The 13,861-nt window shown below is 48.3% G+C and overlaps 2 protein-coding genes across 2 annotated transcripts in view; both read right to left on the reverse strand.

Annotated features, from left to right (window-relative positions):
• Nucleotides 1-1,121, reverse strand: part of CABLES2 (Cdk5 and Abl enzyme substrate 2) — a 52,902-nt gene extending 51,781 nt beyond the window's left edge. Inside the window, exon 1 of the mRNA XM_035122078.3 lies at nucleotides 295-1,121. Coding sequence (XP_034977969.3) covers nucleotides 295-1,106 — 812 coding nt within the window. The 5' untranslated portion in view covers nucleotides 1,107-1,121. The remainder of the gene's footprint in view (nucleotides 1-294) is intronic.
• Nucleotides 1,122-10,579: 9,458 nt separating this feature from the next.
• The window catches only part of RBBP8NL (RBBP8 N-terminal like), a 38,081-nt gene continuing 34,799 nt past the window's right edge, over nucleotides 10,580-13,861 (reverse strand). Inside the window, exon 14 of the mRNA XM_035124331.3 lies at nucleotides 10,580-12,572. Within this exon, the coding sequence (XP_034980222.3) occupies nucleotides 12,442-12,572 (131 nt within the window). The 3' untranslated portion in view covers nucleotides 10,580-12,441. The remainder of the gene's footprint in view (nucleotides 12,573-13,861) is intronic.

Raw genomic sequence — 13,861 nt, forward strand, 5'->3', positions numbered from 1 at the left:
CAGCCTGCAAGGGACCGAGTACAGTATATCTGCCCAGCAATCCAATAAAACGGACAGGTGGGCGTGGGGAACAAGGAAGAAAGGGGCGACTCTGAGTAGGTGTAAGAGGAACCGATTACCTTCGGAGACAAAACCCGACGTAAAGAGGAAACGCGTTTGCGCAGCGCATGAAGACTGAAGATAGGACACATGTATATGTGTACAGTATGAATATATGTGCATGAGATCCGAAAACGCAGGACCGAGGAATCCGAGACACCCTCCCCCCCACACACACCTCAGGGCCCTCCTCACCTTTGCCTCTGCACTTCCAAGGGGAACCCTCCTCCGGCTGCGATGCTCTGGGTGGGGCTCAGCAGCCCCGCGGGGGCGACGCCCGGCTTCGCCAAGACTCCTGCGAGGCCGGCCGGGCCGGCGGCTGCGACGGCCGGGGCTGGCACGGGGCAGAGCGGGCTGCCCAGCAGCAGCTGGGGCAGGAGGGCGGCGGCGGCGGCGCCCAGCCCGCGGGAAGGGTCCAGCTCGGCGGCGGCGGCGGCGACGGGCAGCAGCAACCCCGGCGGGGTGGCGAGTAGGAGCCTCGAGGCGGGCAAAGCATCGTCGTCGGGACGCTCCCCGGGGGCCGCGACGGAGGACGGAGGCGGCGGGCGCGGCGGAGGCGGCGGCTGCTGCTGCTGCAGCGGCGACTGCAGCGGCGTCTTGCCCGGGGGCAGGCACGGCGGCCGCCCGTCCAGGGATATGTTGTTGAGGAAGAAGAGGGCGGCCTGCCGCCGGCGAGAATCCCCGCCGCGCTTCCTCCCCGGCGGAGGCGGCGCGGGCTCCCCGGGCGGCGGCGGCGGAGGCTCCGGGGGCTCCTGTGGCGGCCGGTCCGCGGACGAGCCGCACGCAGCCGCAGCCATTCTCTCCGCCCGCTGCTGCTGCTGCCACCAGCGGCCGCCCGAGCAGCCGTCGCGGCCGCCCCAAAGCCGGCCGGGTGGAGCCCTCTCCGCGCTGCCCAGCGAGAGGGCGCTCGCCGACGCGGCTCGCAAGGCCATTGGCCGCGGCGCGCCGCTATGCAAATACTCAAGGCGGGCCCGCCGACGAGCCCATTGGCTGCCGCGCTTCCCCATTGTTTGCCTGGCGCCGCCCCGTCGCCTCCTTCCGCCCGTTTTTCTTTCTCCCTCTGCGCCGCCTCTTCCTCCCTCTTGCCGAACGTAGCCGGCCGGGTCCTAAAGAGCGCCGGGTTTCGGGGGCGGGAAGCTGCGTTTATTGGGCAGGGCGTGGGGACGAGGCTAGTCCTCATGGAGGATCGTGGGTTTTTTTCTCTTTCTTAATGAAGCAGGGGCGGGAGCGGGGAAGGCGGTGGCCCTCCAGATGTCTCTCTGGGTTTGGTTCGGTTTATTGTATTTCGGTGCCTTTTTTCGTGCAAATGAATCCCAAAGTGGATTACAAACACTAAATGGTACAATAGAGCGTAATAGAACATTGCAGGTGCAGCGTGAATCGTATGAAATAATTAACAAATATTCAATGAAAAAATTGCAATTTACAATAAAACCATCTATATGACACTATTAACGAAACAACAAAAAATAATCAGAACAAAACAGCAACTGAAAAATGAGCTGAACATCACCATTTCAGCAAAAGCCATATTATATGATTAGCATATCAATATGGTGTTTATAATCTAAAATAACACAGCATTAACAGAATAGCAGCTAAAAAAAACCTAAGCTAAGCACTGTTAAGTTCATACAAACGTTCTCCCCGGCCCCATGACTTGTGATCTTCCGTACATTAAGATACACATAAAATACACACAATGCCCATTGTTAAGACAGCTCAACCAGCAGCTGCACTGGCTGCGATCCTTGGGTAATGTGCCATAGTGGAGACAGTGGGGCTCTTACCACCAGTGGCAGAGGTGCTCCTTCATTGGTTCTGCCATGTGATGTTGGTAGGCTCCTCCCGTCAACAGCTTAGCTGCATCATCCTGTGCTAACTGCAGCTTCCGGGTCAACATTAAGAGCAGAGAGAACATTGCAGAAATCATATATTGGAGTTACCAATGGCTGAAACATTGGTGGCCAAGTTATCCTAGTCCAGAAACTGCTGTAGCTGAAGCTTGTAGCAGGCACGCCTGATCACTGAGCTCACCAGGGCCTCCAGCGATAATGATGGATCAAAGAGCATCCTCCGGACTATGCACCTGTTCCTTTAGAGAAGGAGTGCAAGCCCATCCAAAAACAGGTAAGGTGATCTATCTTCTAGATGTTGATGTTGTTTAGTCATTTAGTCGTGTCCGACTCTTCGTGACCCCATGGACCAGAGCACGCCAGGCACTCCTGTCTTCCACTGCCTCTAGCAGTTTGGTCAAACTCATGTTCGTAGCTTCGAGAACACTGTCCAACCATCTCGTCCTTTGTCGTCCCCTTCTCCTTGTGCCCTCAATCTTTCCCAACATCAGGGTCATTTCCAGGGAGTCTTCTCTTCTCATGAGGTGGCCAAAGTATTGTAGCCTCAGCTTCAGGATCTGTCCTTCCAGTGAGCACTCAGGGCTGATTTCCTTAAGAATGGATAGGTTTGATCTTCTTGCAGTCCATGGGACTCTCAAGAGTCTCCTCCAGCACCATAATTCAAAAGCATCAATTCTTCGGCAATCAGCCTTCTTTATGGTCCAGCTTTCACTTCCATACATCACTACTGGGAAAACCATAGCTTTAACTATACGGACCTTTGTCGGCAAGGTGATGTCTCTACTTTTTAAGATGCTGTACCCACAGGGATTATGTCTTTCCAGGATTTTAACTCTGTTTATAGGCCCTGAATCCATACAGGGCGTGCATGACCACACCTGATTCAGATATTATGGAGAAAAAGAGCTGGGTGCCATCAGCATAAGGATGACATTTTGCTCCAAATCCCCCACATACAGCTGCTAAATGGCACAGGGGACAAAATAGTGCCCTGAGGCACCCCAGGGCAAAAGTTCCATGCTTGGATGCCTTCTTTTTTTGAGCGTGACCCAGTCACTCACTCTCAACCTAACCTACCTTGCAGGGTTGTTGTGCAAATAAAATGGGGAGGAGGGCTATTGTGAAAACAGAAAGAGCTGGAGCTGGAGACTCATGAACATTGTGTTTACAGTGGTACCTCGGGTTACAAATGCTTCAGGTTGTACAAACGCTTTAGGTTACAAACTCCGCTAACCCAGAAATAGTACCTCAGGTTAAGAACTTTGCTTCAGGATGAGAACAGAAATTGTGTTTTGGCGGCGCGGCGGCAGCGGGAGGCCCCATGAGCTAAACTGGTACCTCAGGTTCAGTTTCAAGTTAAGAACGGACCTCCGGAACGAATTAAGTTCTTAACCAGAGGTACCACTGTATCTGCCTTCTTCATTATTAGTGAGGACAGTTGTGAGAATGATGAGTTCTAAATGCAAGGTGCTTATAGAGATAGGTGGCTTTCCCACTACTCCTAGGGTGGCATAAGGATTTGGATCCGACTGGCGAATCTGGGTCCCACCCCTGCAGGTCACATTTGACAGGTGGGCAGGGCCACTCTCCTGTCAATCACCTGATGTCACAATGATGGCAGGGGACCCATTTTTGCATAGCACTGTACATGGAAGCCCCAATTATCAGCTGATTGTTGACTCTTGATAAGCCCTGTGGGCAGGGTTTTCAACCCCCACTTTCAGCTCTGTTTTGCCTTTACTGTTTTGACATCAGATATAGGGCAGGTGGGCAGGCCAAATGGGAAGGCCTAGTGGCCTGAGGTTCCCCACCCCCAGATTAGGAGGAGACAGGGGTCACCTCCTCTGGCCACTACCTGACTGCTGGAGCCTCACTGACTAGGGCTGCACAGCTTCTGGTGAGAAGCTCCAATGAAATCTTGCCAGAAATCTCAGCCGCCACAGGATTCCTGCGCCCAAGGTGGCTGCATCAGTCTGACTCATGAGCAGGCCAGTCTGGGGAGGAGGTGATAAAGGCAAATTTCTCAATGAACACAGATACAAGCCTTCAGAAGATCTGGGGGTCTTAGTAGACCACAAGCATTGCGGTCAGCAGTGTGATACAGTGGGGGGGGGGGGAACCAAATGCTATTCTAGGCTGCATCAACAGAAGTATAATTCCAGATCAAGGGAAGTAATAGTGCCACTCTATTCTGCCTTGGTGAGACCCCACCTGGAATACTGTGTCCAGTTCTGAGTGCCACAGTTTAAGAAGGATATTGACAAGCTGGAATGTGCGCAAAGGAGGGCAGCCAATATGTTCAATGTCTGGAAACCAAGCCATATGAGGACCAGTTGAGGGAGTTGGTTATGTTTAGCCTGGAAAAGTGGAGACTGATGAGATATGATAGCCATCTTCAAACATCTCAAGGGCTGTCTCATGGAAGAGGAAACAAACTTGTTTTCTCCTGCTACAGACACTAGGATCCAAACCAATGGAAGAATTTCTGGCAATGAAAGCTGTTCAACAGCGGAGTGGACTTCCTTGGAGGTTTTTAAGCAGATGCTGGATGGCCACCTGCCTTGGATGCTTTAGCTGAGATTTCCTGCATTGCAGGGGGTTGGAATAGATGACCCTTGGGTTCCCTTCAAACTCTACAATTATGATTCTGTGATTGTAAAAGGCTCCGTACCACTCTCCAGAGAAGGAAAATGCCAATGAACACAGCAGCATGTATGGTGCCAATAGCTTATATGCCTTGGGAAATGACTCAGATTTTTATTATGACATTAAGTGTTTAAGAAAGACTGAGCTGATTGATTTAATCATGCAACTCCAGGCTGCGGAGAGCGATGCATCCTCTTAATGAAACAGGCATACAGCACGGATATGAACAAATGAATCAAAAACATCCCTCTTCTCCACATGCTGCAGAAGCTGTTATATGTGACTCATCATCAGAGGAATTGCAGGGCTTTTGGGGGGCGGGGGGGTTGTGGTCACGTAGAAGGAAGGCGAGGAAGATAACGAGAGGTCAGAGGGCGGGGTGGATGGGTAAGGAAATACATTTTCCAAATCAGTACAGAAACCAGTTTTCAGAAATGTTTGCTTGCTTAATTGTCGAGCACAAACCCTCGGGTGTTGCCCAGAGGAGAAGCTATAGCTCTGTGGCGGTGAAATAACTTAGTCACATATTAGCATCTTCCTCTCTTTCCAAGGTAGCGATGAATGAACAGTCTGGCTGCTATACACATATTGATCTTCCGTTTTAAAGAATTCTGCACCGTCATTGTACCTCTAGCCATCAGAGAAATAAAAATTATTTTCCCTACAGATCAGGCTCTGAACTGTGTGAAGAAATCGTTTCTTTTATCTTTCGCAAATCTTCCAGCATTCAGTTTCATTGGCAATCAGATAAATAAAAATGGCCCGGCTGCTTTTCTGTTCTTGACCTCAGGACCTGGTAGCCATTGCAGATACGCAGACAACCTGTTTATCAAACATTCAATTGATTTGTTTGCAAATTGTTAGATGGCATGTCAAAGCAAGTGTCATCCATTACCTTCCAGCGCATTTTCCTGTCACTCCTTATTGCAAAAAAGATCCAATCTTTTGGAGAAGTGGGTTTGTTACATAAGACCTTCTGGTCAACTATAATTACACAATTACGCAACCTGAATTTTGCTGTCCTTGGGCAATGTGGGGACTGGGTATTGTGCAGCATTTGTGAAGGGTGCATCACATGACATGACATCACATGACATGGCTTGTTGGATTGTTTGGAAAAGCCCGGGTAGGTAAGAAAGGAAAATTAATGAGTTAAATTGCATCCCCTGCAGAATATGTCACTCTGACAGAAGATGTTTGAACACTCCAAATACATGTGCCCAGAAAATAGTAGATCTAACTGAAACACAAACTTGGAGATTGGCATTAATAGTTTATTATTATTCACTGGTTGCAAATTGGTGAGCACGGGCATTATATGCTGACTATAGGTGCCGGCTCCCTGGGTGCCTGACCACCCACAAAATTCCTCATTAAAGGGCCTGGCATCCACAAATTTCAGCTGCATGGCACCCACAACCCCGGGCACCCACACTCACGGGGCCAAGCTGGCATTCCTGATGTTGAAAAGACCTCACTCCTGTCAGCAATTGCGCTGCAGTATTCTGCACTAACTGCAGCTTCCAGATCAAGAACAAAAGAAGCCTCACGTGGAGAGCATTGCAGTAATCCAGTCTTGATGTAACCAGTGATAGTGGCAATGCAGTTGTTATTATTATTATTATTATTATTATTATTATTTATTCCTTTTTTCATATATATATTATTTAGACCTGCATACAAAACAGTAATGTAATACACTTACAGACAAAAAAGAAAAAAGAAAAGGTAAGGGAAAAAGAAAAATACATAAAATAGGTAAATAATAATACACCCATGTGGCTTCCCTCCGCCACTGCTTGCCATCTTTGTTACGTTAAAGTTCTTATTTACATTGCAATTCATGTATCTCTACCTTACTTCTCTTATTAAATTGCTATTTTTTCTAGATCAACTTTACAGCTTAGTCTAAACCAGGCATCCCCAAACTTCGGCCCTCCAGATGTTCTGGACTACAATTCCCATCATCCCTGACCACTGGTCCTGTTAGCTAGGGATCATGGGAATTGTAGGCCAAAACATCTGAAGGGCCGCAGTTTGGAGATGCCTGGTCTAAACATACCAGCATGCTATCTTCAGAGCAGTGTTTACTCATATATTCTTCAAACCATATCCATTGTGACCTTAATTTCTGATTTGTTTGATATCTTATTGTTGCAGTTAATTTCACCAATTCTATAAATTCAGATAATTTATATAACCAATCCTCTTTTGTGGGTATATAATTTCCTTTCCTTTCCACTTCTTTGCAAGTAGTGGCTGCTGCAGCTGCATATAGAAATTATTTTTTTCTGTCTTGTGGTACCTCACTTCCTATTATTGAGTATATTATTATTAGGTAATTGTATAATCTTAGAAGAGGTGTGGCTTGCACTTCTGAATCTGTCACTACACCAGCCACCGAGAAGGAGAAAGAGACATACAGGAGATGAAGTGGGAGCGAAAGAGACAGAGGGAATGTGGAAGAACGGAAGCCTGAGAAGAAGAGTGAAAGAGAAAGCATGTTACAGGTAGGTAGCCGTGTTGGTCTGGATCGAAGTAAAATAATAAAAAAAAAAATTAAAAAAGAGAAAGCATGTGTTGAAGGTAGGACAGGAGCCTGGCATGGAAGAACGAGCGTTGAGTAGAGGGAGCATGAAACTGAGGCAGCGAAACAACCGGAGAGTCAGGCAAAAACCAGGGAAAGTAACAAGAGACAGGAGCAAGACATTGACCAAAGCAGGTATAAGGCAAAAGAGCATTGCCCACGGTGAATTAAGAGAGGAGAGATTACAAAGGAGTCAAAGGGGATGACAAGTTTCCAAAGAAAGAAGAATCAGAAAGGAGAGGAAGGAGCTTTGCATGTCCCAGTGGTGGCAGAAGAAAGAAATGAACCTAAGGGGGTGTGTGCTGATGAGAAGAGTCCTAACCATGAAAATGAGGTGGTTGGGGCTTGTCAGGTGGCTCTGAACATAAGAGACATGCTGGATCTCTGAAGGCAGGAATGTAGGAAATCTCCCATCCAGCAACTGGTTTTCAGAGGCCTACGGTCTCTGACTGTGAGTGGAGGTAAACACTATTCTGTTGACAGTTCTAAAGGAAGAGTCAGCTGCCAGCCCAGTTGCTTCTGCACATGGACTTCTTGTCTTTTGCCTTCTACAATGAGATGTCTTGGGTCTGGCCGCACCCTCCTAGCTTGCACAATGGTTTATGTTGAGCTCCTCCTGGTGGCTCTCCCATGCACTCGCCAGTGCGCATGCAGACGTGGTTTCTGAAATCTGTGAATAGAAACTCCCATGGTTTGGTTGCATGTACTCTGGTTTTTTAAAACAGATGGGAGCAGACATGGCAATGTTTCTGCCTTGGGAGACAGGCTTAGGCTTTGTCCCTAATCCAGAAGTTGGAACAAGGGCCGTATTCCCTTCTGTGCAAGTTCCCAAGGGGCTGGTGACGAAGCTGGGTGGAACAACAAATGTGCATTTTACCCAGTTTCATGGTAGAATATTTTGTCTACCTGGGTTCCATCATAACCAGCAATCTCTCCATTGACACTGAGCTGGACAAGTGCATTGGCAAGGCAGCTACGGCAATGGCTCACTTCTCCAATAGGGTATGGGAGAATGCCAAGATGGAGGTCCACCAGGCTTGTGTGTTGAGCTTGTTGCTTTATGGAAGTGAGTTGTGGGCAACTTGCAACTGTCAGGAGTGATGCCTCAATGCCTTCCACACCTGCGCTGCATCAGGAGGATTTTGGGTATCACAAGGCAGGACAGAGTCTCAGACAAAGATTTGCTCTCCCAAGCTCACATTCCCAGCATGTTTGCACTCCCGTCTCAGTGATGTCTACACTGGCTTGTCCACAGAATGGAAGATGGCAAGATCCCCAAGGACACGCTCTATGGAGAGCTGGCTTCAGGCACCAGGCTCATTGGCAGACCGACTCTGTGCTACAAAGATGCCTGCAAGCATGACATGAAAGCTGGCAACACCAACCCTGCCGTGTGGGAATCCCTTGCAGGGCCTGGAGACAGCCAGCTTGTGCATCCAGAGCAGTGACCAGAGGAGGAATGACCGCTGGGAGGAGCACAGACAGAAGCAATGCCATGGTGCATCTGCAGCAGCACAACCGGATGCCTTCATTTGCCCCAGCTGCAACAAAACATGTCTCTCCCGTATAGGTCTCTACAGCCACAGCAGGTGCTGCAAGCTTCCAGCAATTGGACTTCACCTCAAAAGGTGCACTCCAACATTTCTTGTCCCTTATAGGCAACTGCAAAGGAACAGACACAAATTACTGTGTTGTTCTTTAAAAAACAAACAAACAAACAAACAAACACCACCCCAGTTTGAAAACTAGTGATAAAGGTGTTGCTAGTGTACTTCCTATGTGAGGGCACATGCCAACCTTAGAAGTACCATGCTGTATCCACTAGGTGGCAGGCACAGACCAAAAGAGGCAAGGGCCCTTTGAAAAATGACAACGGATTTAGTGCCCCCACCATTTCCACATGTGCCAGCGACTAATGGCTAAAGCTGCGTCAGAGCATCCAACTCGCTGCTGACGCGGGCAACACTCGCAAAATGTACAAAGGCATGGAGAAAACCTTTGGACCAACCTGTCAAGGGAAAACTGCACTGCTGAAAACCTTTGTGGGGAAAGATCATCACAGATCGCAGCAAGCAGATGAAGCGATGTGCAGGGCACTATCAAGAACTGTACTTGTGGGAAAACATGCTCTCTGGCAAAGCAATTGACAGTATCTGGACTCTGCTTGGCAATCTGGTTTGGGAACAACAGGATATGAATGACCTTCCCAAGGTCAGTGTGAACTGAGTGCTAAGTGCCAGGATTGCTTTACAGCTTGGCTGGTGTGTGCCAGAGAATATTTATTTCCTTGTATGCCACCTTGTTTTCCTCTAGCCTTGACATTTAAGCTGCCAATATGTTTTGGGATCCCTGTGACGAAGGCCTGTGTTATCCACATCATTTGTGAGGATTCTGTACACGAGTTGTGTTCTGGGCACCAGAGTCATTTGCTTGGTATGTAAATATTCAGGGCATGGTCTGACAAACACAAATGTGCATAACGTTTGCCCATGCTAATTTAAATGCATAGATGTGTGACGGAAGAGGAGCCAACTAACTTCCCATGCAAATGACCCCACCCACCAAATCTGCAATTAATTTGCACCCAACCAAAGGTCATCCCAGATCAGGTCCTCTTCACCTCATCGAGCCCAAAATTTTTCCTTTCAGATCGGGCTCTGGATTGTGTGAAGAAGTACTCTCTTTTATCTGTCCTATGTAAATATTCCAACAATTAGCTTCACTGGATGTCTAGGAGTTCTAGAGTCATGAGAGAGGGAGAGAGAAAAAAACCCTGTCCACTTTCTCCAAACCAGGTATAATTTTATAAACGCCTATCATTTCACCTCTTACTTGGTTTTTGTCCTAACTAACTAAGAAGTCTCAAATGTTACAACCTTTCCTTACCCGGGTCGGGGGGGGGGAACTCCACCCCCTTGATCACATTTCAGTTGCTCCTTTCCAACTCTGCTATGTGCTATATCCTTGAGGGAGAGGTGAATAGAACTGCACAAATGGAATTCCTAGCATGGAATTTACCTTTTAAAAAATAGTTGGCGTACGCCGGGTCAACATCTTCACGGAGCTATCCACTACGACCTGAAGGTCTTGTCGCTGGTCAGTCACTGCCTGCTCATGCTCCATGTGCATATATGTGAAATTAAGATTTATTGCCACCACAAGCATCACTTGACTGCTGCTTACACTGAACTGAGCCATTTTATTGCCCATTTGCTCAGTTTGGAGAGGCCCCTTTGAAGCTCTTCACAATCTCTTTTAGTTTTAACGCCCCTGAGAAGGAAGTCTGCAGTCAGCTCCCACGTTGTTCACCCCTGAATATGGACAGCAGCTGTTATAACCTTCCAAGACCACCCCAAATCCCTAACACAGAGTTCACTTAAAATAAGATCACTTATTTTAGGGTAAACTATGCAGAGGTTTAATCAATGCAGCATTTATGTACAATCAAACTGGGTACTTGGCGATATGTAGTTTTTGCATATCAAGATCCAGAAGTTTTTGTTTAGTGTGTGGCACCTTTCCCCCTATTACCTTAAAGCAGGCACCCCCAAACTTCGGCCCTCCAGATGTTTTGGACTACAATTCCCATCATCCCTGACCACTGGTCCTGTTAGCTAGGGATCATGGGAGTTGTAGGCCAAAACATCTGGAGGACCGCAGTTTGGGGATGCCTGCCTTAAAGGGTGCGATTGCTTCCTTGTTACCAGGTCCAACCACCTGCAAAACTGATGTTGATCAAAAGCTTCCAGGAAGATCACTAGGCCATTTCTGGCCCTCAGACTACTGTACTTCAGACTGGCAACCATGAGGATGTGGCTAGCAGATATTGTTTCTTATCACTGGTCCTTCAGACTTCCCCATCAGCCATGTCCAATAGTTAGGGCCCTTCTCCTTGCTGAATCTTCCGATGTGTGTGTATGGGGACCACAGGTGCAACAATATCTGAAATAAGCACCATCTTAAGATGCACTTTGGGAAGTTCTTCAGGAGTAGTCAAGGCATGCTTTCGCCAGCTTGGCCCAACACACCCTTTTGACGAAGGAAAGCTGCTGTCAAAAGTTCAGCCCATTTATTCTTAGTTGCATCTGGCAGGACGGCCTTATTCTGCCGCGGCTTCCCCAGTGCTTTTGGGTGGGATCTGCAGCACACCAAGGATGCCTGACAGATACCTAGCCTACCCTTAAACATTCTCCTGATGCAAATCGGGACGTGTTTCTTTTGGTGTTGTGCTGCCGTGCGGATCAGCACATCGCTACAAGCGCCAACGCTGGCTGCAAGCGCCGGCTTATGCCCGGGACATTCCGGGATTTAATCAGAAGCTGGGATGGCTTCTATAATTCCTGGGAAACTGGGAAAATACATACAGTTGGTGGGTATGACTAGGAAGTCAGAACATTGGTCCATCCAGCTTAGCATTGTCTACACTGCATTGCAACAGGTGCCCAGTATTTCAGACAAAGGTCTTCCCAGTCTTACCTGGAGATGCTGGGGATTGAACCTGGAAGCTTTTGGATGCAGAGTAGTTGCTCTGGCACTAATCTACAGCCCTCCCCTTGTGGATCCACATGCTACAGGACATTGGATGTCCAGGCCCCTGCAGTGTTGCTGATTTTATAAAAGGAAGAAAAGGCAACGGTCCCATAGGCATGTGTTGTATTGGCCGTGGAAGCAACAAAATACCATGTTTTGCAAGTCACTGAAAGCTGCCAGGTCTGCCTGTAGCTCACCGTTGTCGTCTCTGGTTTGCAGCAGCCCTCCAAGATATCAGGCAGAGGCATTCCCCAGGACCTGATCATTTAAACTGGCACTGCAAGGGACTGAACTTGGGACCCCCTGCATGCAGAACATGGTCTCTATCCTTACGTTACAGTTGTCTCTTAATGCAAAACTCAAATCATGGTGAAGTTATGGCAGGGCCAATCTGGTTGAATGCCAGAGAACTGGCGGAACCTGGACAAAAGGAACCACAGAATAGCCGAGTGGAATAAACCACCTCACTGCCAAAATCTCGAGATAATTAAGTTAAGAATTTCATAAAGCTCTCCAGAGTGCCTTGACTGTCAGTAAGTTACTAAGTCCTCATGAATTCACTTGTTGGCCAGGGATGTGAAGCAATGGCGCCTGAGCAGGCTTGAGCTGTCCTGGTTGATGCCAATGAGAATAACTGGCCACTGAAGGGCTGCTTATCACAGCAGAAATATCTGACACTGGTTCAAGTGGCAGGATCTGCCCCAGCGAGAAAGCACATTCAGGCTATGTCTCTTCGTCTTCATTGTGGTCGGAAGCAGGGCTGCAGTTTGCTGTTTCTTTTCGATCTTCTCGCACATCGGCTGGGATCTGTGCTGCTTTGCCATTACGTCTGCCTTGAGCAGGCTTTTTAAAGGCTGCAAAGAGCAAAACAGACAAAGGTGTCAGCAGGTTTGCAATGCATTCTGGGATAATGAACTGTGCAAGTTTTGTTTCAGTCTCCGGCACCTCATATAGAAGAGGTGGGCCGAAGGTAGACCAGGAGAGTGATTGCAATAGATCACCAAGTGTGAAATCCAACTTAGGCCCCTTTCACCACCTACACTTAAAACAGCATTGTACCACTTTAAAGAGTCATGGCTTCCCCCAAAGAATCCTGGGAACTGTAGTTCGTTAAGGGTGCTGGGAGATGTTAGGTGACCCCCATTCCCTTAGACCAGTGTTTCCCAACCTTGTGCCTCCAGATGTTTTGGGACTACAACTCCCATCATCCCTAGCTAGCAAGACCAGTGGTCAGGAATGATGGGAGTTGTACTCCCAAAACATCTGGAGGCACAAGGTTGGGAAACACTGCCTTAGACAGCTACCATTCCCAATCCCCAGGAAGAGGGATTGGTTGTTAAACCACTCTGGGAGTTGTACCTATAGAATCATAGAATTTTAGAGTTGGAAGGGACCACGTGGGTCATCTAGCCTAGTCCAACCTGCTGCAATGCATGAATCTTCCCCCTCCAAAGTGAGACTCAAACCCATGAGCCTGAGATCTAGAGCAGGCACCCCCAAACTCGGCCCTCCAGATGTTTTGGGACTACAACTCCCATCATCCCTGACCACTGGTCCTCTTAGCTAGGGATGATGTGAGTTGTAGTCCCAAAACATATGGAGGGGCGAGTTTGGGGATGCCTGATCTAGAGTCTCATGCTCTACTGACTGAGCTTTCCTTGAGGAGCATAGAGGTACATAGAGGTACTGGTGCTGTCCACCATGTAGACCAGTGGGCAAACCACGAATAGTTGAAGCAGCTTCGGGAGTCTGAAGATCAGGTTTGCTGAAAACATCTCAGCCAATTCCTACATTAAGAGCCACACAAATGAACAGCTGTACCGAAAAGTCAGGAATTGCGAACTGCTTCACAGCAGCTCCCTATCTATGACTTGAGTGCACCATACCTACCAAGTTCCAGTGGGAGAAATAAGGGACCGGACTGGAAGTAGCATACCGGAAGTAGCTCTGCCGCCATTTTGGAACTGGGCGGAGCATGCTCAGAAGCGACTTTTGATGCTGCTTTGCCCAGTTCCAAAATGGTCACCACGCCAGAAGTCGCACTGCAGCCATTTTGGAACTGGGCAGAGCTGGGGAAAAACAAAAAAAAATCGTTTCTTTCAGCTGAGAACAGCTAGAAAAACGGGGGTTTCCCAGGGAATAC

Source organism: Zootoca vivipara, chromosome 7 (assembly GCF_965207765.1).
Source record: "Zootoca vivipara chromosome 7, rZooViv2.hap1.1, whole genome shotgun sequence".
Taxonomy (NCBI): Eukaryota; Metazoa; Chordata; class Lepidosauria; order Squamata; family Lacertidae; genus Zootoca; species Zootoca vivipara.